Raw genomic sequence first — 24,984 nt, forward strand, 5'->3', positions numbered from 1 at the left:
CAGGTATGAGGAAGTGTCCATTACTATTATTTGCTCTGACTGCTCTGCACAAAGATGCCAAGTAAGGATGGAGCAAAGGCCTTGGCAGTGACTCTTGCCTTGGACAGATGAATGGCTGTAGTCCACCTTGTCCCTTAGTTGCACCTGTTTGTATTCCAAGCACTGTGAACGCAGATATTCAGAATCCTTTTATAATCAAGATGCCTAAATTCTGAAATCATTCCCCAGCACTGATAAAAAACTTGCCTTCTGTGATCTGACTACTGCTGATCGCTTCTGGAGCCCTGAGACTGGCCATTAGCAACTTGAAACCACAATTTTCACTGAGGATCCAAACCTCAGAGCACCTTTTATTTGCTTAGGGCTACTAAACGGTCAAGGTGATGTTAGGGATGTAAAAAAGATGCTGCAAGTGCCCACAAGATCAGGTTTTGTGGCAAGCCAGGACCACCACTAATTCTCCACGATGACTTCTCCACAGGACTTGCTCAAGCACAAGCACAGTTACCAGATGTGCATTCTACACAGATTGCACCCGCTGAGAAGAACAAGTCATGGTCTGCAACACAGACTTGTATACACCAAAGATCCCAGGTTGGCATTTTGGTCCATGCTTAGCAAATCTTCCTGCTCTGGCCATCAGGACAGCGGAGACTGACAACACTCAGATGAGCTGTCCCAACCCAAATCCAGAGCAGCAGCTCGCAGGTCTCCTCTGCTGCTTCATGCCACACTCCGAACATGATGACTGGCTTACACACCTAACCTACTTGGTCTCTCTCTCTCTGTGTTCCCTCTTCACCTCTACTCTGTCACTTTCACAAGGGCTGGAGGCTGGCCTGAACAATTCTAAGCAGAGAACAGGCTGCCTCAGGGGCTGCCACAAAGGCTCCTGAGCAAGTGATCAGCCACAGCATATAGATTAGCGTAATGATGTGGGAAAGCGCTGGCCAAAAAACAGACGGAATTTCCAAAAGGTAAATTTCTGTGTATTCACGCCTAATCTTCAAAAGTTGTGTAAACAATTTTTTTCTACCTTCCCCCATCACTTGTACAATTTTGTTCAAGTCCAAACGTAATTTAAAATGAGGTAGGTAGTTTCTCTCTCCTCGTGCCTTCATCTTTGTGTTGACTGTTGAGGCCTGTGCCGTGAAAGCACTAGTGTCCCGTGCAGGGGGAGCACCAAGGGCGGCACCAGTGACTGCAGGAGCTTCTCAGTTGGCTATTTTCTCAATCTCGTCCAAGTCATCTGTGTCCAGTCTTTCTATTTTCTTATCTGGGGGAAAGAAAAGAGAATTCAAAGAGAGACCAACATGGGGTTACAGAGACACACACTCAGGGAAGGGACAGCACAGCAGGGAGGGAGGAAACACAGGTCTCTGCCGCCTAGGAACGTGCTGTGCCTCTGGCCACAGAGATCCTTCACTGAACCCCAAAGGCTTCCAGTGACTGAGCAAGGGACACGGACAGCAACAGCCAGAGCCCCAGGCCCCTCAGCCTGGCCAGGGGGGACTGTCATTCAAGTCCCTGAGCCCCGCCCTCTCCAGATGTGCTCTTTGAGAACTTCCACATTGTAGGGAAGGAGGGGAATGGGACAGGGACACAGGCCTCTCTCAGGGCCACAGGAAAACCTACCCTTCACCCTCCCCTCGCCCCTGTAAGGTAAGGGCCCGGCAGGGGACACTCCCAGGGACTCACTGAAATGCTCCTGGATCCTGTTCAGGATGTTCATGCTGTGCTTGCTGTCCACCATGTTCACGGCCAGGCCCCTCTTGCCAAAGCGGCCGGTGCGCCCGATCCGGTGCAGGTAGGTCTCGTTGTCCGGGTTCCCACCCTTGTCCACGGGAAGGTCAAAGTTGATGACGACAGACACCTGTTCCACATCGATACCTGCATGAAGGAGAGTTGGACAGGAGTAAGGATGGGAGACAGAAATCCCTGTCGTCCACAGTCAGGCCTACATACACCAACCTCAGGTGGAAGGAACAGTCTGGGATGGGCCAGCTCTGGGATTCAGACAAAGGGGCAGGTAGCAGAACCCAGAGGGAGAAAACAGAACTGTGGCAGGTGCTGACCAAATTATGAAATCAGCCATCAGGCTCCAGAGAGCCTCTGCTGGATACCAGTATCTGGAGAAGCAGCTAAAGCCTCACTGGGGGCCCCAAGAAGAGCAGGCGCCGTTCTGAGCCACCAAGTCAGGACTCCTGGCTTCTGTGAAAGTTCTCCTCTGCCGAGGGAATCCAAACAGGCTCTCCTAGAAAAGAGGATCTCCCGCAAACCACCGGAGTGTCCCGCAGACGAGGGTCTCTCTCGCTACCCTGAGCCTGCAGACCAGGACACAATCTCTGCTCACCGCGGGCACACACGTTGGTGGTGACCAGAACCTTCTCTTTGCCCTCTCGGAAGCGCTCAATCACTGCAGCCCTCTGCTCCACCACCATTTCACCACTCAGCAGAGCCACCTGGTGGCCTTCTTTCGACAGCTCTGCTGCCAGCCAACTAGCTGTTTTGCGCGTCTGGAGAATTGAAAAGAATTGTTTTAAGTGAAGATACCTGTAAAAAAAAAAAGAAGACACCTGCAGAAAAGTGGCTTGTTGCCATTAGTATATATGAAGGCTCTACTGAGTTCAGTCAGCAGGTTAAGCTTAAAGTTTCTGAATATTTTTTAGCCATGTGATTTTTTTGGATAAATTCCATCAATGATCTTAGTGTTTATCTATAAAGACTGGTTTGAGCCAAAGGTCTTCATTCCTAAATACTCTATATTATTAAAACTTTAAAATTATTTTCCTGGATATTTTTTGGAGTTTTTTTTCCCAAGTTATCTCTAAGAAGTGGGACCAAAGAAGGTTTAGATCTTCAGTCTTCCCCTTACAACTCATTACAACATGCAAGAATATGTCCTGGGGCAGATGGAGGTGATTCATTTCCTTTCCAGCCACAGGGAGGGAACCTGGTCCCCCAGCACCAGGTGGAGCTGGCTGAGAGGGAGGGCGCAGGGCCACACCCTCCCGTGGAGCTCCGCCCCTGCACGCCTCCTCCTGCTGCTGCTGCTACTCACGTGGCAGAAGATCATGGCTTGAGCAATGGTGATGGCCCCGTAGATATTACACAAGGCCTGGAACTTCTCATCTCTGCTACTGCACAGGACGTAATACTGCTTGATGGTGTCCAATGTCTCCTCCTCGCGCTTCAGTTTGATGATGTTTGGGTCTGGGACCACCTTCTGGGCAAATTTCCAGACGGAGTCTTCGAAGGTGGCAGAGAAAAGCAGCATCTGGCAGTTCCTGGGAAGCATCCTGCAAGGGAAGGCCCAGGTGTTCGACATGACCCCGACCGAGTGTTTCTCTGGAAGGAACAGAAGCACAGCCTCCCCAGGCTTGGATGACCTGCATCCCCAGGAAGGTGGCAAAGCAGGGAGGAGCACCGCAGCGAGGAGGGAGGAGCAGACATGGGGCAGGGACGGGTGGCGGTAGAGTCCCTAAGTCTCCTTCCTCAACCCAGGCTGGGGGTATGGTCAGTGCTGACATGGAAATGGCCCACCAAACAAATGCCTTTGAAAGCTGCAGAATAAAGAACCTGGCAGGGGCAAGAAGAAGAGGGTGAAGTAAAAGGAGATGATGCTGCAGATCAGGAGGCCAAGAAGTTCCTCCTGGCTCAAGAGTTCCTACCTCTGGATGCGGACGCTCTGATCTTGGTGGCCCTGAGTAGCTATCATCACGTCAGCCTCATCCAGAACAAACACCTTGATCTTCTTGGGGTCAATGAACTTGAGCTTGGAGCACCAGTCCAGAACGGTCCCAGGGGTGCCAATGACAATGTGCTCACTGATCTTCTGACCTCTTTCCACTGTGGAGACAAGATGTGTTCCATGGGTATTTCCATGGCAAAGCCAGCTCTACTCTCTGAGCAATTCTAAAGCTATGATGTATTTTAAAGCAATTGTTTTGATGTTTGCATTAATATTTTAAGGAAAGGTTAGGATAGCACTACAGTATTTAATAGACATTCACACAAAAAACAGTAATGCTGAAAAGATTTGGTAAGAGTATAAACAATGAGATGAAAATGGTATTCTTTTACATTCTCTATAATCATCAGTCCTCTTTCAAGGATTTCTTATCTTTATTTCTTCTCTGTCAACATCATTCTCCCTTGCCTGGGTTTGCATTTCCTCACAAGTAGACTTTTTCAAAGTTCTCACTCCAGTATACTCTGCCTCTCAGTTCTCCCAGCATCTATGTCAAATAAGTCAGTTGCCTTTAGGTGTCCCTTTCCCAGGTCAGTAAATAAGATTCATTATGGAAGGTTTTGTCTTTTCCAAGAAACAAACTGCCTCTCTTAGAGTGCTTCCCCAGACTAGGCCTGGCACAGCATGGCACATTCTTGGCCCTGTACAGCCTGAAATTGAGAATTTGGCTCATTTTGGGTTAGATGGTACTTACTGATTCAATTTTTAGTCCTTTAGTTACAGTATAACCTTAACCAAATACATACAAGCTCCCATAGAAGTCACAGCCAAGGGACTTCCCTGGTGGTGCAGTGGTTAAGACTCCACGCGCCCAATGCAGGGGACCCAGGTTCAATCCCTGGTCGGGGAACTATATCCCACATGCATGCCGCAACTAAGAGTTCACATGCCACAACTAAGGAGCCCATGTGCCGCAACTAAGGAGCCTGTGAGCCGTAACTAAGACCCAGTGCAACCAAATAAATAAAAAAAAAAAGTCACAGAGACAATTTTGCCTTAACATTAATGTTGAGTCCATTTAAAGCTAACAAATGCTCCTTTTTACTTCAGTTAACAAACCAATTACTGCCCTCCACAAACACTCAGAATCCTCTGCCATTCTAACTCAAATACAAATTGCAATATTTTAGATGTCTTAAGACATCTAATCTAGACTTAGATTTTCCACTAAGTTTTATTGTCGTATTTACTTTTCTCTTCAGAAGTGACATAAGAGGACTCGCCTGGTGGCGCAGTGGTTAAGAGTCCTCCTGCAGATGCAGGGGACATGGGTTTGATCCCTGCTCTGGGAAGATCCCACATGCCACGGAGCAACTAAGCCCGTGCGCCACAACTACCGAGCCTGCACTCTAGAGCCCACGAGCCACAACTACTGAAGCCCCTGTGCCTACAGCCTGTGCTCCGCAACAATAGAAGCCACTGCAATGAGAAGCCCGCGCACTGCAACGAAGAGTAGCCGCCGCTCACCGCAACTAGAGAAAGCCTGTGTGCAGCAACGAAGACCCAATACAGCCAAAAACAAATAAATAAATAAACAAACAAATTTAAAAAAAAAAAGAACTGACTTAAGTTGCCATTAGGATACATACACCGAGTGGAATTCTGCCAGTCATCAAGTCAAAGGTTTGTGTTAAAGATCCACAGGACTCAACCAAGATTCCAACGAATTTATAATTACTTAAATATTGTTAGTTTGTTGTAAAACAAGCAAAAGTAGAAAGAATGGATAAAGAAAAAAGAATAATAAAAATATCTCCCAGGGTTAATTGCCATGAACATTCTAGAACACTTTTGCTCTTCTAATGACATTAAAAAAAAAAATCAGTCTATTTTATAAGTAATTGGTCTACTCAAAAAGTCAAATGTAACGTAGTGGAGGGGATGGGAGGCTACTATTCTAGACTGGAAGAAAGAGATATAACAACCAAATGCAATGCATATACACTGACTCGGTCTTGGTTCAACAAAAAAGACATAAAGAAACACTTCTGGGACAATTAGGGGGAAATGAAATGGACTAGATGTTAGTTATTAAAAATGTGTAATTTTCTTGGTTGTGATAAGGGTATTGTGGATATGCTGCAGAATGTTCTTACTATGAAATGCACACTAAAGTACTTAGGAATAAAGAGTACAGTGTCTACAATTTACTTTCAAATGATTCACCAAAAAAAAAAAAATATGCACACATATACAGATAAAGCAAATATGGCAAAATGTTAACTTTTCGAATCTAGGTGGAAGGAACATGTGTTCATTGTATTATTTCAACTGCGTACGTTTTGAAATTTTTCAAAATAAAAAGTAATTAGCTTAATTAACAAGGATCACATAGGCATACTCACATTTATTGCCACGAACAGCATAAGCTAGCTTCAGTTCAGGGTAAAATTTGCCCATCTGCTCAATCACTTTTCCCGTTTGAAGAGCGAGCTCGTAAGTTGGGGAGAGGCACAGACACTGGTAGGGAAAGAATGCAGAGAGAGAATTCAAGACACTCACTATTATGCAACAGGGAATTGCCATTAGAACTTAATGATTCCTCCAGCTGAGGCTGAAGCAAAGAATATATTAAAGTGCACACCATTTGACTCTAAGCTGCAGAGTCATAAGCTGTAATTCTCAGGGGTCAGAACTCTGGCTGGGTAAAGACACTTGAGAACAGCTGTTGGCCACTGGAGTACCAAAAGCCCCATGTGAGCAGGGATCTGAAATTCCAATTGGAGATAAGCTTCCTTTTCTCTTACTCAGAAGGTTCTCAGAAGTTCCTAATGGATGACAGTTGTAGATTAAGGAGGTTTTTCTTGCAACTAAAGAAGCCAAGCCTATCAGCAGTATCCCAGGACTGGCAAATCATCGAAAGAGGAACAGGATTTTTGTTGTTACTGGAAGATCAACCATGTTGTTTGTGCTCAACTTAAGGGGTTCTAGTTTATGTGAAAAGTAATACATAGCTCGGCTTTTAATCCATCAAATGGCATTTCCCTTCCAGCTATGAGTTAGAAAACCCAAATTCACCAAGCCCTTACCTGGGGGTATCTGTTTGCAGGTTCTACTTGGCTGAGCATGGCCAACACAAAGGCAGCTGTTTTACCAGTACCAGACTGAGACTGGGCTATTAAGTTCTGTGGGCTGCACAAGAAAACACACTGTTTAGGAGTTTAAATCTCATGCATTCTTTCAGTGAATAAAAATGAAGCATAAAGCTTAATTAAAGAATGAATATTCCAACTTAATTTACAGAAGGAGGCCTTGGATTCTGTAATAAACTTACATATGATAGCTTCACAAATAGAAGATTTTATGGTGGGATTTGAAGTACTCCTTCCTTATCTTTTATCTATTCTTGACATAGCAGTGAGTGATTCTTTTAAAATGCGAGTCAGCTCATGTCACTTTTCTGCTCAAAAACCTTCCAATCACTCCTGATGTCATTCACAGCAAAAGTTAAAGTTCTTCTAATGCCCTACAAGGTCGCACCTAATGTGGCTCCCCAATAGCTCTCTGTTCTACCACCTCACCACTGCCCTCCCCCTTCCTCACTCCCCTCCACCACAACGCCCCGGCGCTGCTCTGGAAACATGCCAGCCATGCTCTTGTCTGAGGGCTTCTGCACCGGCTATACAGTGCCTGGTACCACTGTCCCCAGATGATAACATGCCAACTCTCTCCTCTCCTTCAAGTCTTTGCTCAGATATCACCTATTTAATGAGATTCTACCCTAACTACTTGATTTAAAATTGCAACCTACTTTGAAGTGCCTTAAAAAACAAGATGTACTGATAGATGGATACACGATAGAGCATAGTAAATAGTCACAGTAAAATGTCAGTGAAAGAATCTAGGAGGTGGGTATATAGGTGTACACTATAAAATCCTTTCAACTTTTCCATAATAAAACGTTGAGAGTAAAACTGCAGTCAGGTCCTTGGTATTCCCAATCCCCCCTATCATGCTCTATTTTTCTCCTTAGCACTTATCAACTTTTTAAAAAAGAACTTTATTGAGATATAATTCATATACCATACAATTCATCCATTTAAAGTATACAAGTCAATGCTTTTTGGTATATTACATTAATGATTTTTTTAAATTGTGGTAAAATAGATAACATAAAATTTGCCATTTTTAAGTGTACAATTCAGTGGCATTAATTATATTTACAATCTTTCACCTTTTAACAGACTATATATTTGATTTATATTTAATAAAAATATATCATCTATACTCCAAACTAGAATGTAAGCTCCTTGTGAGCAAGAATTTTGGTCTGCTTTGTTCACTAATGTATCCAAGTGCCTAGAATAGTATCTGTTACAAACCAAGCCCTCAATAAATATGTTAATGAAGAAAAAGTACTAGAAAATTCTCTCAGATCTCTTCTAACATTGACAATCTAACACTGAGCATCTATGAAAGCATCAAGATCCATAAACACAAGTGGCAAATGTGAAACAATCTAATAAACATTCAATTTATTCATTTTTAAGTATGCTCAAAAGACATTATCCATCTTGAAAAATACCATTATTATGACACAGAACAAAAAAAAAAACTTTGAGAAAATACAGACCTAAAGTATCTATTTTCAGACAAATAGGGAAAGGGGGATTTAGGATTATATGCAGTACAAATTTAATCATATGTGATGTAGGGATCAGTTTTTATAAAAAGTTCCTCATGCTCTAGAACCTTGTTCCTCAAAATGTGGTCTGACACCAGCAGCACCAGCAACACCGGGAAGCTTGTTAGAAATGGTGAACCTCAGGCCCCACCTCAGACTTCCTGAAATCAGAATCTGCATTTTAATAAATTCCTATGAGATTCAAACGCCTACGAAAGAGTAAGAAGCACTGCACCAGAAAATGACCTTAGCAATTGTACTATTCTGGTCTCCTAGAACCCTGTTTGGTTTTTGTCTTCTACATTTGAGACATATATTTTACTTATCCATATAATGAAATCATGGTGTATATAAATGATATAAATGTATTTACCAACATAGAAATATTATTATGTAATTATCATATCAAAAAAACATTTAAACATTTTATATGGTTCCTTTAAGAAAAAAGTATACATATGCAAGTTTACATAGAAAAACATGTATTAGTCTCTACTCCAAATATTAATAGTGTAGGGGAGAGGGAGATTACAAATTATTTCTTTTTTCTTATTTTTCACTGTTTTATAACTCTTCTAAAATGAGCATGTATTACTAGTATAGTTTTTTAAAATAATAAAAGTTAAAAAAAAAACATGGGAGGTTAAAAATGGGATAGAGTTGCATCAGGACACGTACGGCTCAGCAAGCATTAAAGGCAATGCGTTCTCTTGTATCTTCGATGGACGGTTGAAGCCCATGGCGTAGACTCCCTGGAGAAGCTGTGGTTTCCTAGAAAAACAGTTAAAGATGAAAGTCACAGTCTCTTTGGTTGAAGAAAGAAGCCAAATATCTAGCTAACAGTACTAGAATTGTGAACTGGACACAATGTATGAGTGCAGCTAAAGCTTTTACAAATTACCTAGAAATTTTACTTACTAGCTCAAAGCAGCTAAATTCTTTTATTAAACTTGTGTTAACTAAAAATGTTCTGTAGTGATGAAAAAATACTTGTAACAGGCCTAGGATTTCTATCTAAACACAAAGGGGAGAGACAGAAAGTAAATACTCACAGCCGAAGCTCCTCGAAGGACTTCACTGAGTAGAGTGGGGAGTTTGGATCCCGCTGCAGGACTTCCACTTGGTTGGTGTTATCGACAAGGTTGCTTCTGATTAGCTTGTTGAGTAAGGACTGGGCGGCTCTGTCCTCTGTCAGGAAAAAAAGAGCGTGAAGTTTTTAAAAAGTCCATGAAATCCAGCGTGATCTCATCTGAATTCAGCTGCCATTGGTATTTTAAGCAATAACATGCATTTGTATTGGGACTCCTGATTCAAGGTATAGCTTAGTTTTGATTTATAAATGCAATTAAAATAGTTTTATTAAAGTGAAAAACTATGATAACTCGTATCATCTGTGGGGGCCTCATATTCTTCTCCAGAACTCTATTCCTAACAACTATCCTTTCTTGAGGTTATTGATTCCTCCTATCCAAACCCAAATATTTACTCCCCAATTTACACTCAATATAAATTTAAAATCATGAGCTTAAGGGACTTCCCTGGTGGCACAGTGGTTAAGAATCCGCCTGCCAATGCAGGGGACACAGGTTTGATCCCTCGTCAGGGAAGATCCCACATGCCGCGGAGCAACTAAGCCCGTGCGCCACAACTAGTGAGCCCACGTGCCACAACTACTGAAGCTTGCGTGTCTAAAGCCCATGCTCCGCAACAAGAGAAGCCACCGCAATGAGAAGCCCGCGCACCACAATGAAGAGTAGCCCCCACTCCTGCAACTAGAGAAAGCCTGCGCACAGCAACGAAGACCCAATGCAGCCAAAAATAAATAATAAAATCATGAGCTTAAAAACCACATCACAACAATGGAAAAAAAACAAATTAACAAAGTCTGTATCTTAATGTTGGATAAGCTGTTCATTAAATGTGTCAAAATATCAACAAATATAATTTTATTAGAAAATGGTGACGCAAGTTAAAATTTCTTTTATAAAGACCAATACAAGATAATCATTCAGGGAATATTTCCTGCTGCTGCTGAAGTTTATCAGTTGTTCAAAGTAAAATTTCTCTAAAATGTAAAGAATTAGAATCCCTTTACCAATGACTATGTTGAACTTTTATTAGCACTGTGACTCCCATTAAAGTCCAGCCAAGTAGGGTGTAAAAATGAAACCTCATAACATTCCATTCTCTTAGACTGTAGAACTTCATGTATACATAACTCTAGGCTAGGTTACCTTTCTCTTCTTCATCTGCCTTCTCTGCATTAGCATTGGTCTTGACCACAGCACCTTTATCAGACACAAAGCGACCGTCATTCAAAATCACATCCCATACCCAACAGCTGAGACAATTCAAATTCTATGAGACACTAGAAATGTAAAGGCCTGGGGAGCAAAAAAATAAATGAGGAAACCAAGCCACAGATAAAAACATTTTATTGTTCCTATATAAACACAGGTATGAAAACTGTCGCTTATATTTCAGTTCTTTCCAAGTCCTTTCACTTTACCTCAAAAACTAATATTAATCCCTCACAGCATCAATATTTCTCTCATGTTACAGAAAGATGGTTACAGCAATGACCAAAACCACCTTGATACTCAACAGAGGAATATCTATATCTATGCAAATCATATTTCGTCAATATACAAACACCATAGTGCCATTAAGACTCTTTGTATATAAATTGTTGATTAATAGAAACATATATTCAATGTTGTAGTTCTGTAAAAACATACAGAAAAATAATTCAGAGTGAGGTAAGGGTTACAATTTCTCCCCTATAATATTAAATACATCAACAAAAATTCAATGGACATATTAGGTTTTTGGTAGATACGATTTCAGAATAATTACAATAGGTTAACCCTCAGGTTGTTCATATGTTGTCTATCTCATCTCAAATTGAGGAATATTTTAAAAAACAAATAATCATTGGCAGTATATTTTCATGGTTAGTAATACACTTTATAATTTATAAGCCCATTAGGCATCCTCATGCTTATATGAAGCAGAATACCAAATCATCCCGTTTGTTGATTCCCAAATCAAATGACTGCCAATATCTGCCAGCCCCCTGTCTGGTACACATATAATTTTTTTTCCAGACAGTTGTTATGTTAAAACATTAATACTAAAGGAAATTATTTTTGTTTTCAAACTAGCATTTAGTTACTCACCATTGGCATCTGGTTTGATTTTCTCTTCCTTAAGATGCAAGTTGCTCAACTAAATGGAGAACATGGCGGGGAAAGTGTCAGGAAAATCACAAGATTTTGCATCAATAGTGCCTCCCCCAGTGAAGCTGGGAAGCAATGAACCACTCTCATGACCTATTCGTTAGGACATGTTCATTAGGTTGTTCTGCTGGGCTCCTTTTGTTTACTAAATGTTAGAGTGAGACTAAACAAAATATCCCACAAAACCAGTTGAAAAAAATTGGTTACACAACAGCTCAAAATCCACACTTCCTAATTACAATCCTTAGAAAGAATTATAACTTGTGAGTTTGCTTAATGCCCGGATTACACAGATTCTCTCAATCTCTCAACAGAATGCCATTTGAGTTGCCACTCTCATTTTTCAAACAAGAGGAAATTTAGAGAGATACTGGAGAATGCAGTCATTCTTCAGAGAGCACTGAGGCGGGAAGACTGCAATGAAAAGCATCTGTGGGTGGGAACCAGTCACGCTGCAGGCTATGTTGGAGCGACAGGGCCACAGCACGCCAGTATGCATCCTCACATTCGGGTTGCCTTGTGCTAGATGTCTGGTATCTTAAATTGGGAACAGCCTAGAGCATCATGGCACACTATGTAATCAAAATACCCAGCGGGATGAAGTGGGAATAGAAAGGAAGGGATAAAGGAAAGACATTTCAAAGAAAGATTTATTAGGACTTTGATCAAACACTGTAAGTTAGGGATATCCTGGAAGGACTTATCTCCCCTATTAGTATGAAAATCTGTCAATTATACCGCAATAAAGCCAAAAAAAAAAAAAAAAAAGAAAGAAGAAAAAAAAAGAAAGAAAAGAACAGAACTTAAAGACGGGATATTTTTATTTTTAGTTGACCTTTGGATCTAGCCAAAGCAGGTGCTCTAATCATAAAATATTAAGTGGGGCTTAAGACATCATGTAGAGAAGGGAAAAAGAATGAAAATCGCCACAATCAAACGGCTATTGCTTAAAGCACCACTTGCACAGGTTTTCTATGTCTTGAGGTTCATTTCTGCTTTTCCTCTAAGTCCAAGAAGGGGGAAAGTGGAGGGAGGAATGAAAAAACTGTTTTAATGGGTGGTTAGCTGGGAATGGAGGAACCTCACTTCTATTGATGGAAACTGAAAAGGGAGTTTCTGGTGTCTGTCTACTTCGCTGTTGGGGTGGGTGGAGGAGGAAGCGGGGGGCGGGGGAACACACTGGAGAGATTGGCAAGACAGGGAATTGGAAAAAAAAAAAAAAAGGAAATCACTATGAAGCAGTAAAAATCCTTCATTAATTCTGAAGGACAGAGAGCACACTAACAGATAATGAATGAGGCAACCTGCACCGTGTATGATATATAATAGGCGTTCAATATATTCTAGTCTTCACTAAAGCACTCCTCTTCCACAACCTACCAATGAACATGGTTTAAGCCTAATATTCAAGGCTGTTAAAAACAGAGGCAGACAGACTGACTTACTGGCAATATTTACAAGAGCAGGGTTAATAGTACTCACTCCTAGGGTGATAACTGCTACCTAAAATAAATGACAGCGTTGAGGTATAAGTGAGTTAGAAATATCCTTTACTGTAATAATCCGTGATAAAAGGACAACCTATTCTTTTGTTGGTATATTGTTAAAAATGAAGCTAACAGAGTAAATAAACAGTTAAAATAAATAAAATGCAATGTACAGAAAAAGTTGATAGCAACAATGTAAATGAAACCAAGAAATGTTGTTTTGATTACAATGTATCAGAATTCTGGAGAGGTTCCAGAAGATTCTGAAAACTTACTCAGCCCTCACTTGGCTGTAAGGATCTCAAAGCCTAAACAGCAAAAGCACCAGGACAGTGAAGTTCACATCACCTACTGCAGTGTCAGTGAACTGAACGCTGAAACTTACGTTGAAAGTCCAGTTAGTTCCGATTCCTTCCTTTGCTCCGCTTACTTGGACCAAAAAGGAGAAACCAATTTCTCTTGCAACTTCATTCAATACTATTTTGCAATCCAAAAATTAACCAAAAGGCAAAAAAGCCAAAACACCCACCTTATAATATCTACATTTTTTTAATGCCTTTAGTTAATACTTTAGCTTTTAAGATGTGTTAAAATAATTGGAATCTATACAGTTACACACTGCATTTTATTCAAAAGCTACTTGAGAAAGGATTCTTGAGACAGAAGAAGGAAGATTTAATGGTTATTCAGTTATACTGAATAAGGAATGCCTTAGGCACAATGGTGAAGTAGGAGACTTAAGAGTCTTACTCATCAGAGTTTCCTACTCCCTTTGCCCTTCTCTAAATTGAAATTTCCTAAGGAACAAGGGGAACAAAGAGGAACCACAGGGGAATGAGGAAATAAACATAAATAGGATCTAATATTTTCTTTTCTAAAATGAATAAGAAATGGAGCTTGATGAATATTTAAAACACAGTAACCTTGCACTGCACATGTCAGAGTCACCTACATCACACAATTCCTGTGGAGATCCTCAGTGGGAGTTCCACAAGGCAGAAGGAAAGAGCTGTCTTTACTCATTTGTTCAGTTTTAGAATATTGGGATCTATTATAATTTACCTGTGCATGATTAAGTAAATTCACAAAACTTATCCAGGTTCAACTAATCTGTACAATATGGATAAGTAATTCAAAAGATTCCTGCAAAGAAAATGAATTATAGATAACAATAACTATAATAATAACAATCACTTATATAGCACTTATTTCAGGCATGTCCATAAATCAGTGAGGTAGGTACTATGATTATCCCCATTTATCAGATATGGAAATTGAGGAACAGAGAAGTTAAGCAATTTGCCCAAGGTTATAAGTGATGGGCCCAGAATACAAATCCAAGTCTGTCTGGCTACAAAGTCTTAGGTCTTAACTTCTACACAATAGTGCCTCTCATAGATGATACTAATCTCAAAAAAATAATAATAAACTTAAAGATGATACAATGATGCAGTCACTTTGGAAAAGAGTATGGCAGTTCCTCAAAAGTTAAACACAGAGTTACTATATAATCCAGCGATACCACTTTTAGACAGATACCCAAGAGAACTGAAAATGTCCACACAAAAACTTGTACGACATCCCTAGTGGCACAGTGGTTAAGAATCCACCTGCCGAATCCGCCTGCCAATGCAGGGGACACGGGTTCGAGCCCTGGTCTGGGAAGATCCCACATGCCGCAGAGCAACTAAGCCCGTGCGCCTCAGCTACTGAGCCTGCGCTCTAGAGCCCGTGAGCCACAACTACTGAGCCCGCGAGCCACAACTACTGAAACCCGCGCGCCTAGAGCCCGTGCTCTGCAGCAAGAGAAGCCACCGCAATGAGAAGCCCGCGCACCCCAACGAAGAGTAGCCCCTGCTCGCCACAACTAGAGAAAGCCCGCACGCAGCAACGAAGACCCAGTGCAGCCAAAAATAAAAACATATATAAATAAATAAAATTAAAAAAAAAAAAAAAAGAATCCACCTGCCAATGCAGGGGACATGGGTTCGAGCCCTGGTCCGGGAAGATCCCACATGCTGCGGAGCAACTAAGCCCACACGCCACAACTACTGAGCCTGCGCTCTAAAGCCCGTGAGCCACAACTACTGAGCCCATGCGCCACAGCTACTGAAGCCCACATGCCTGGAGTCCGTGCTCCGCAACAAGAGAAGCCTGCGCACCGCAATGAAGAGTAGCCAGCACTGGCCACAACTAGAGGAAGCCCGCGTGCAGCAACGAAGACCCAACGCAGCCAAAAATTAATTAATTAATTAATTAAAAAAAAAAAAAACTTGTACATGATCAAGTACGTATGAATAATCACAGCAACATTATTCATAATAGTCAAAAAGTAGAAACAATTCAAATGCCCATCAATGGACATCAATGAATAGATAAATAAAATGTGGTATCTATACAATGGATATATCATTTGGCAATAAAAGTGAATGAAGTACTGATACGTGTCACCACATGGATGAACAATGAAAACATGCTAAGTGAAAGAAGCCAGCCACAAAAGAGCATATGTTATATGATTCCATTTATAGGGAATGTCCCGAATAGGCATATCTAAGGGGACAGAAAATAGATTAGTGGTTACAAGGGGCTAGGCTGGGAGGTTGAGGAGAAATAGGAGTGACTGCTGACGGGTACAGGTTTCTTTCTGAGGTGATGAAAATGTTTTAAAATTGACCGTGGTGGGCTTCCCTGGTGGCGCAGTGGTTGAGAATCTGCCTGCCAGTGCAGAGGACACGGGTTCGAGCCCTGGTCCGGGAGGATCCCACATACCGCGGAGCAGCTAGGCCCGTGAGCCACAATTACTGAGCCTGCGCGTCTGGAGCCTGTGCTCCGCAACAAGAGAGGCCACGATAGTGAGAGGCCCGCGCACCGCGATGAAGAGTGGCCCCCGCTTGCCACAACTAGAGAAAGCCCTCGCACAGAAACAAAGACCCAACATAGCCATAAATAAAAATAAATAAATAAATAAAATTGACTGTGGTGATGTTGATCTAATCTTCCTATTACATAAAAAAATTAACTCAAAATGGATCACAGACATAAATGTGACATTTAAAGCCATAAATCTTCTAGATGAAAATACAGGTGAAAAGCTTTGAGGCCTTGGGTAAGGTATATTTCTTAGAACACAAAAAGAACTAATCATGAAAAAATTGACAAATTAGAATTAGCCAAAATTGAAAATGTCTCCTCTTCAAAAAAGTACTGTTAAGAAAATTAAAAGGCAAGTTCCAGTCAGGGAGAATATTTATGCAAACGACATATTTGATAAAGGACTTGTATCCAGAATACATAAAGAATTCTCCCAACTCAATAATAAGAAAACAATCAAATTTTTTAAGTGGGCAAAAGATTTGAAAAGCCACTTCAAATAAGTTATACAGGTGGCAAATAAGCACATGAAAAGACTCTCAACATCATTAGGCATTAGGGAAATGTAAATTAAAACCTCAGTGACATACCACTATACACCTATTAGAATGGAGGGAAAAAACTGGCCATGCTGTGCTGGTGAGGATGTGGAGCAACTAGAGCTCTTATACATTGCTGGTGGTATTACAAAATGGTACAGCCACTTTGGAAAACAGTTTGGTTTGTAACTTATAAAGTTAAACATACACTTAACATATAACCCAGCAAATCTCATATTAGGTATTTACCCAAGAAAAACGCAAACATAAGTCCATACAAAAATCTGTATCCTAATGTATATAATAGCTTTATTGATAAATGCCAAAAACTAGAAAATACACAAATGTTCATCAACAGAAGACTAAGCAAACTGTGGTACACCCATGCATGGAATACTACCCAGCAATAAAAAAGAACAAACTACTGATCCATGCAACAACATGGTTGAATCCCAAACGCATTATGTTAAGTGAAAGCCAGATTTTTCAAAAGGCTACATATTATATAATTCCATTTATACCACATTTTGGAAAAGGTGGAACTAAAATGACACAAAACAAATCAGCAGCTGCCAGAGATGGGTGGAAAGAAGGAAGTGAATGCAAAAAGTTTGAGGGAACTTTTTGGAGTCGTAGAAACGTTCTATATATTGATTGTGATGGTAGCTATACAACTGTACGTCTCTGTCAAAATTCACAGAACTGTAGCACTAACAAGGGCGAATTTTACTTTATATAAACTATATCACAATAAACTTGACTTAAAAAAATTAAAAGGCAGTCCAAGAGATCCAACATTCAACTGATAAGAGTCTGGAAAGAGGAAATGAAGAAAAACCAAGGGGAAGAAATCAACAATGAAATTTTTCAAAAAAATTTCCCATAACACAAGGACAAGAGTTTTCCAGATTGAAGTTCCACCCAGTGCCTAGTAAAATGAATGAAAATAGACCCATATCAAGACACATCATCATGAATTTTCTGAATACTGGAGACAAATAGAAGATTCTTCAAGCTTAGAAAGGGAAAAAGAGGTCACATCGGGAATCAGAATGGTCTCAGACATCGCAACAACAAATACAGAAATCTAGAAGGCAATAGAACAATGTCTTTAAAATTTGGCAGGAAAATAATTTCCAACTAACAATTCTACACCCAGCAATACTATTGTTCAAATGATAGGGCAAAATAAGCTAATTTCGGAAAGGCAGTATCTTAAAAATTTTACTTCCCGTACACCTTCAGAAAGCTGATAAATGGCTCCACCAAATCGAGAAAGATGAAGAGAGGGGATACAGAAAGGAAGGGATCCAATACAAGAGAAGAGGAGGAAGTCCCCAGAATGAGGGCAAAGGGAAATTTGCCCTGTTCCCCTCCAGCCCCCAAAATGAATTGGGGCAACTAGTACAGTTTGAAACAGGCTAAAAGACCTGGGAGAAATGGAATTGACAGAACACCTGATGTGTGGGAACATCCTGAGATAAACTTAGACAATTAGCAAAGAGCCTGGGGTTGAATTGGTGATAAACACAAAGAAAAAAAAAGGCAGTTAAAAATTCCAAGGGAAAAGTTGTATAGGAAATAAAGGTATTCCTGAGTTACTAATAATATAAGCACAGAATACTGATCTAACTAAAATCACAATATAATGGAAAGATGGGGAATGGGAAGCTGTGCTTTTGTGGTGGGGAAAGGAGGATGTAGGAAAGTGTCAAAATTAATAAACACCTAAAACGGAAAATTCAAGAAGTAGCAAAGCAAGCATGTTATTCAGGGAACAAGGAGGTCAGTATCGTAAATCAATGTCAAGAGAAATAACAATTTTCTTTGGGGAGGAAGAAACTGGCGGGAACCACTTTCTAAAACCATTTGACTCTATCTATGTGCATATGAAACATTTTTATCAGTTATAAAAAATAAGACTAAGTCCTTGTTCTCGAGAAATTAACAGAAATAAGTACCAACAAAGCGGGTTCAAAGCACTATCAGAACTCGAGTGTTTAGGCGGGAAAAATGAATTCTACATAGTAACGTTTAACCCATATCTTGCTTACTTTGTGTCAGGCCCAGAACAAAGTTAAACGGATCAGGAGAGGATTTACTGACTGCCAAGCCTACAGAGTCAATCATTCATCATCACTGAGCAAGCTGAGGAAGCACAGAAATATGAATGAATAAGCCATGGTTCCTGAGCCCAGGCAGCTCAGAATCGGGAGGTGGAAAATGACACCTACATAGGTGATTATTACAATTCAAGGTCCTGACTCCAGGAAGACAGGCGGGCGCCTGCGCTTACGTAACCTGCGCACCTGCGCTTACGTAACCTGTCGGGGGCTGGCGGGTGGGTAAAGAAAGCCAGCTCAGGGTCCAGGTTCCATCCATCCCGGCCCAGACCAACCTAGGGAGTGTCTTTTCCCAGGTATCTGATCACGGCCAAAACGGCCCCCTGACCCTTTTACGGCTGAAGCCAACTCACCGACTCGGCTGCCGCTTCCTGCTCGTCCACCGCCAGCGCCCACGAGTCGGTGGCCATGGTCGCGGGCACGGCTGGGACGCAGGTGCCGGCAAACTAGCCGGCTGGCGCGGCGCGATCAGCGATCAGGGTAGACTCCCGCCCCAAAGAGGGGGGAATTCTTTCGCTCAGGCGCTGGGGACCGGAAGCGGCGCGCCGCAGTGACGTCAGAGTCTGCCGCCGGACCGGCTGCCCCTCACCTGCTTTGGTGTGGCGCTTTTGTCGCCTTCAGGCCCCCACTCCTTCATTGCTCTCGGTTTTTTATCCAACGTCCAGAACCGCAGACTAAGGTAGTATCTTAAAGTGCCTAAGCTCCTGTCAACCAGCTGTCCAACCAAAGGGCAAAACCACATTTTGCTCTCCATTGCCACCGTGCTGGGAGAGATGCCACATTCTCTCCCAGCACGGTGGCATAGAAGATGCTCATATAGATTGAATATATCAATACACAAAACCATTACGGATAGTGAGCAAGATGAATTTGAAACAGATTTTTTTCCTTCGCTTTTCAGGTTGGTAATTTTAAATGTCCAGGTGTTGGCTAGGGTGTTGGGAATCAGCCCTCTCAAACACCGTTTGGTTAAAAATTTGTCCCACAGACTATGTGGCAACACCACTTACAGGAATTTAACCTTGAAAAATACTCAGAGAGGGTGCTAGGGAAATGTGTTCCAGGTAGAAAATCAGAGACAAAAAGCAAGCAGGTTTGTGGAACCAAACACAGTTTCTGGAATGATGACAAGAACCAGGTATGAAGTTGATAGGAGGTCCATTAAAAGGGCCGTGCAGAGCAGCTTATGAGCAAATGAGTTCACTCGAGGGATCGCCCCACTCCGGTGTGACTTTTAGAGTTAGCCTTGCCTGGCTAGAATCCCAGCTCTCTCATGTAAGGGTTCTGTGACTGGGAGAATTAAAAATATATGTGTGTGTGTGTGTGTGTGTGTGTGTGTGTGTGTGTGTGTGTGTGTGTGTGTGTGTGTGTGTGTATGTGGCTTTTAGAAGAGGTAAAATAAGGTTTAAGTGTGACACTTTCCCTTAACTGGGATCAAACAAGCTTCTCTCTCCTTGTTACTTCACTAGAAAGAAGCTGGGCACTTTCCTGCAACCTGAGTGAGAAATGAATCCCCACTTCTTTCACTTTGCCAGTAATCCACTACAACAAATTAATTTCAAGTAACAGTGGGGTCTATGGGGAATTTTACTTGTAGACTATAAGTAAAAATATTTGGGAAAGGGTAAAGCAGTTCCTGCAATCCTCTTCTTGCCATGATTCTTTTTCTCCCGCACTCCTTACAGGGTTAATTTGGGGGAGATTTTTTTGGACCCTACAGGTGAGGATGTGCAAGAAGAAAAAGGTAAATATGCATTATGGCAGGCCATGACCTACATCTCATGTGAGAAGCAACCCTGGGAATGTCTTGCCAAATTATACTGATCACAGGGCTAAAAGAGGTTACGGAACTTTTAAGTTTAATGAGGTTAAAAATAAGCCATCAAAGTGCAGAACTGTATACAATAGGATCCACTTGTGCAAACAAAACAAACTCACATATATGCTTGTACATACTACAGAAAATGTATAAGATACACACAAAACTGCTATCAGTGGCTGCTTCTAGTGAGGGGCTCTAGAAGTCTGGGGTGGGAGGAGACTTCTTTTTCATTGTGTACAGTTAATCCTTTGAAAATTTTTCCACGTGCGTGTTTTCCTTTTAAAATTGTATTTCAGACAAACAGGAAAGGGAATACTATAACAGACATCTAGATTCCCACCTCAAGGCTTAAGAAATAAAACAATTAAGATTCAAATGAAGCCCCTGCAATGCCATCCCAAGAGACAGAAGCTCTCCTGAATTTTAGTGCTTATCTTTCCCATAAATGCTTTTAGTATGTATAGCTTTTCCTATTTAGAAAGAAAGAAAAAAAAAACTTAAAAATAAGCCCCAGGATTCTAGACTTTTCTATGTCCACCCCCAACACCTGCACAATGTGAGACTCCTGGTAAGAAGGAAACTGGTTCCCAAAGTGGGGCGTGGAGAGAGAAATCAAGGGAATAAGAGCACCTGGATTTGAATTCAGTCGCCTGCATTTACTCCCACGTGACCTTAGGCAGCCCTGTCTCCTCTGAAATCCTGGTAAGCACTCATCTCACGCTTCGAGGATTCAACGAAATCACAAGATTAAGGGCCATCGGCCCAGTGCCCGGCCCTTGGCGAAGGCTTGATTAAATATACGCTATTATTATTATTCCTGTCCCCTCTCCCGTCCGAGCCCGGGGTGGGGGCGGGGAAGAAGCCTAAACGTGGATAAAAAGGTCTTGTTTCTCCCCTCAGATACTCACGTCGCCCACAGGCTGGGCGAGCGGAAAGCGCCCTACGGCGCGACCTCGGAACGGGCTAGCAGCCCAGGCCATCGCCCCTCAGCATTGCAGTTACCACCGCCAACGGCCGCTCACAGCCCGAGCCTCATTGGCTGAGGCCTAGAAGCCAGTCCCGCCAGCCAATCAGAGAAGGGGAACGGCAAGCCTGGCGCATGCGCACCAAAGTACCTAGGTGCAAAAGGCTAGGTCTATGTTTCAACAGGGGTAGCCTTTGGGTATTGAGCTTTTTTTTTTTCTCCCTCCCCCCGCCTTGAGTTTTTTAAACCGAGTTGTTTTTTGCTGAATGTCAGGCTCCCGCCTTAGGTTGGAAACTCCATAAGGACAGGGCAGTGTTCTCCTTAATCTTGATCTCTAGGGTCTAGCGTATAAGAGACACTCACTTGGTGAATAAATAGATAAGGAGTGCACATCCCCCCTCCCTGCCCCCCAGATCAAACATTTTTATTTTTAATTTATTTTTTAATGAATATTTTATTTAATTTTATTTATTTTATTTTGTTTTTTGGCTGCGTTGCGCTGCAAGTGGGATCCCAGTTCGACCAGGGATCGAACCTCTGCCCCCCTGCATTGGAAGCGCGGAGTCTTAACCATTGGATCACCAGGCAAGTCCCTATTTTAAATTTATTTTTAATCGTTTTTTTTCTTTGGCCAGGCTCTGCAGCATATGGGATCTTAGTTCCCTGAACCCGTTCTCCCTGCAGTGGAAGCGCAGAGTCTTAACCACTGTTCTGCCAAGGAAGTCCCTGTAGATCAAACTTTTTAATCTTTGCCTCTGAACAAATAGGTGAAGAAGCTCATTCTCTAGTTTAGGCCACTGCTACTCCAAGTGTGATCCCCCAGTAATAGCACAGATAACACATGGGAGCTTATTAGAAATTCAGAATCTCAGGCTTCACTCCAGACCTACTAAATTGGGATCTGCATTTTAAGATCCTAGTGAGGCAGGAGATAGATGGGCCCCAGGTTAGACATTTACAACTGGCCTCCCGTTTACATTTCATGAGACAGAAAAAAGTGGGTCAGGCTGGATACTTAAAACTAGCCTCCTGTTTGCATTTCCTGAGACAGGAGATAGGTGGGCTGCAGGTTAGGCATTTACAATCAGTCTCCTGCTTGCTCTGAAATAGAAGCAATGACAGGGACAGGGGAGATAGCCAAGCTTTGTCTCTTGTGGATGCCTTAAGATAACAGTCATGGCAAGAACAAAGAGGGGCAAAACCTTGTTTGAGTAAAGGATCAAGGGATCTCCGCTTCCCCTCTCCTTGGGGCAAGGGAGACACTACACATGGGCAGAAAGCCTCCTTGGGGGTCAAAAGTCAGGGGACAACTCCAGGCCATGGTGACTCTTGCTTCTCCCAGACACCTCCACGTCGGGATCCATCTTGACTGAGAGGTGCATGCGCACCTAAGGGGAGGGTCCTGAGACAAATTAGCCAGGGGAGAACAAAACAAGATGACTGGCCAGAAGGAAGACAAAGACCCGGAAAACTGCCCCTTTATAAAGAATTTAAGGGGCTTCCCTGGTGGTGCAGTGGTTGAGAATCTGCCTGCCAATGCAGGGGACACGGGTTCGAGCCCTGGTCTGGGAAGATCCCACATGCCGCAGAGCAACTAAGCCCGTGCGCCTCAGCTACTGAGCCTGCGCTCTAGAGCCCGTGAGCCACAACTACTGAGCCCGCGAGCCACAACTACTGAAACCCGCGCGCCTAGAGCCCGTGCTCCGCAGCAAGAGAAGCCACCGCAATGAGAAGCCCGCGCACCCCAACGAAGAGTAGCCCCCGCTCGCCACAACTAGAGAAAGCCCGCACGCAGCAACGAAGACCCAGTGCAGCCAAAAATAAAAACATATATAAATAAATAAAATTAAAAAAAAAAAAAAAAAAGAATCCACCTGCCAATGCAGGGGATATGGGTTCGAGCCCTGGTCCGGGAAGATCCCACATGCTGCGGAGCAACTAAGCCCACACGCCACAACTACTGAGCCTGCGCTCTAAAGCCTGTGAGCCACAACTACTGAGCCCATGCGCCACAGCTACTGAAGCCCACATGCCTGGAGTCCGTGCTCCGCAACAAGAGAAGCCTGCGCACCGCAATGAAGAGTAGCCAGCACTGGCCACAACTAGAGGAAGCCCGCGTGCAGCAACGAAGACCCAACGCAGCCAAAAATAAATTAATTAATTAATTAAAAAAAAAAAAAAACTTGTACATGATCAAGTACGTATGAATAATCACAGCAACATTATTCATAATAGTCAAAAAGTAGAAACAATTCAAATGCCCATCAATGGACATCAATGAATAGATAAATAAAATGTGGTATCTATACAATGGATATATCATTTGGCAATAAAAGTGAATGAAGGGCTTCCCTGGTGGCGCAGTGGTTGAGAATCTGCCTGCCAATGCAGGGGACACGGGTTTGAGCCCTGGTCTGGGAAGATCCCACATGCCACGGAGCAACTGGGCCCGTGAGCCACAATTACTGAGCCTGCGCGTCTGGAGCCTGTGCCCCGCAACGGGAGGGGCCGCGATGGTGAGAGGCCCGCGCACCGCGATGAAGAGTGGCCCCCGCTTGCCACAACTAGAGAAAGCCCTCGCAGAGAAACGAAGACCCAACACAGCCAAAAATAAATAAATAAACAAAGTAAACAATGCCTTAAAAAAAAAAATTTCAAAAAAAAAAAAAAAAAAAAAAGTGAATGAAGTACTGATACGTGTCACCACATGGATGAACAATGAAAACATGCTAAGTGAAAGAAGCCAGCCACAAAAGAGCATATATTATATGATTCCATTTATAGGGAATGTCCTGAATAGGCATATCTAAGGGGACAGAAAATAGATTAGTGGTTACAAGGGGCTAGGCTGGGAGGTTGAGGAGAAATAGGAGTGACTGCTGACGGGTACAGGTTTCTTTCTGAGGTGATGAAAATGTTTTAAAATTGACTGTGGTGGGCTTCCCTGGTGGCGCAGTGGTTGAGAATCTGCCTGCCAGTGTAGAGGACACGGGTTCGAGCCCTGGTCCGGGAGGATCCCACATACCGCGGAGCAGCTAGGCCCGTGAGCCACAATTACTGAGCCTGCGCGTCTGGAGCCTGTGCTCCGCAACAAGAGAGGCCGCGATAGTGAGAGGCCCGCGCACCGCGATGAAGAGTGGCCCCCGCTTGCCACAACTAGAGAAAGCCCTTGCACAGAAACGAAGACCCAACACAGCCATAAAATTTAAAAAAATTAAAAAATAAAAAAATAATTTAAGAATTTCCCAAAGGCGCGACTCTTTCTCTGAATTCGCCCATGTGTCTTTCTGCATGTACTTTGCTTTTCCAATAAACTTTTTCCTTTTCTCTTTACCTTCTGCCTCCTCGCCTGAATTCATTCTTGACAAGGCAGGCAAGAACTAGGGATCCAAGCCCTAGCCGCTGGCCCCTGTGGTCTAGTGGTTAGGACTCCCTGTCCGGGAACTAAGATCTTGCTTCCAGCTACCACTCGCTGTTAATTGCTGCAAGCTACTGCTTACTGCTGCATGCATCCGAAATCACTAGGTGACTCCTATAGTACTTCATGGTCTGAAAACTCTT

The 24,984-nt window shown here is 42.6% G+C and overlaps 1 protein-coding gene across 2 annotated transcripts; it reads right to left on the bottom strand.

Annotated features, from left to right (window-relative positions):
- Positions 1 to 967: 967 nt before the first annotated feature.
- On the bottom strand, positions 968 to 21,476 carry LOC118884728 (ATP-dependent RNA helicase DDX19B). 2 transcript variants are annotated; one of them, XM_036832557.1, is made up of 12 exons: positions 21,368 to 21,476; positions 11,555 to 11,603; positions 10,610 to 10,663; positions 9,428 to 9,563; positions 9,054 to 9,146; positions 6,781 to 6,883; positions 6,097 to 6,211; positions 3,672 to 3,849; positions 3,062 to 3,299; positions 2,354 to 2,516; positions 1,699 to 1,890; positions 968 to 1,276 (listed from the first exon to the last, which is right to left on the bottom strand). In XM_036832557.1, the coding sequence occupies exons 1-12, from the start codon at positions 21,437 to 21,439 to the stop codon at positions 1,215 to 1,217; spliced, it is 1,455 nt and encodes a 484-aa protein (XP_036688452.1). In that variant the 5' UTR covers positions 21,440 to 21,476; the 3' UTR covers positions 968 to 1,214. The 2 variants fall into 2 exon arrangements, with proteins under 2 accessions (XP_036688452.1, XP_036688453.1); XM_036832558.1 differs by lacking the exon at positions 21,368 to 21,476 and adding an exon at positions 18,991 to 19,184.
- Between the last annotated feature and the right edge of the window lie 3,508 nt (positions 21,477 to 24,984).

Source organism: Balaenoptera musculus, chromosome 19 (genome assembly GCF_009873245.2).
Source record: "Balaenoptera musculus isolate JJ_BM4_2016_0621 chromosome 19, mBalMus1.pri.v3, whole genome shotgun sequence".
NCBI lineage: Eukaryota > Metazoa > Chordata > Mammalia > Artiodactyla > Balaenopteridae > Balaenoptera > Balaenoptera musculus.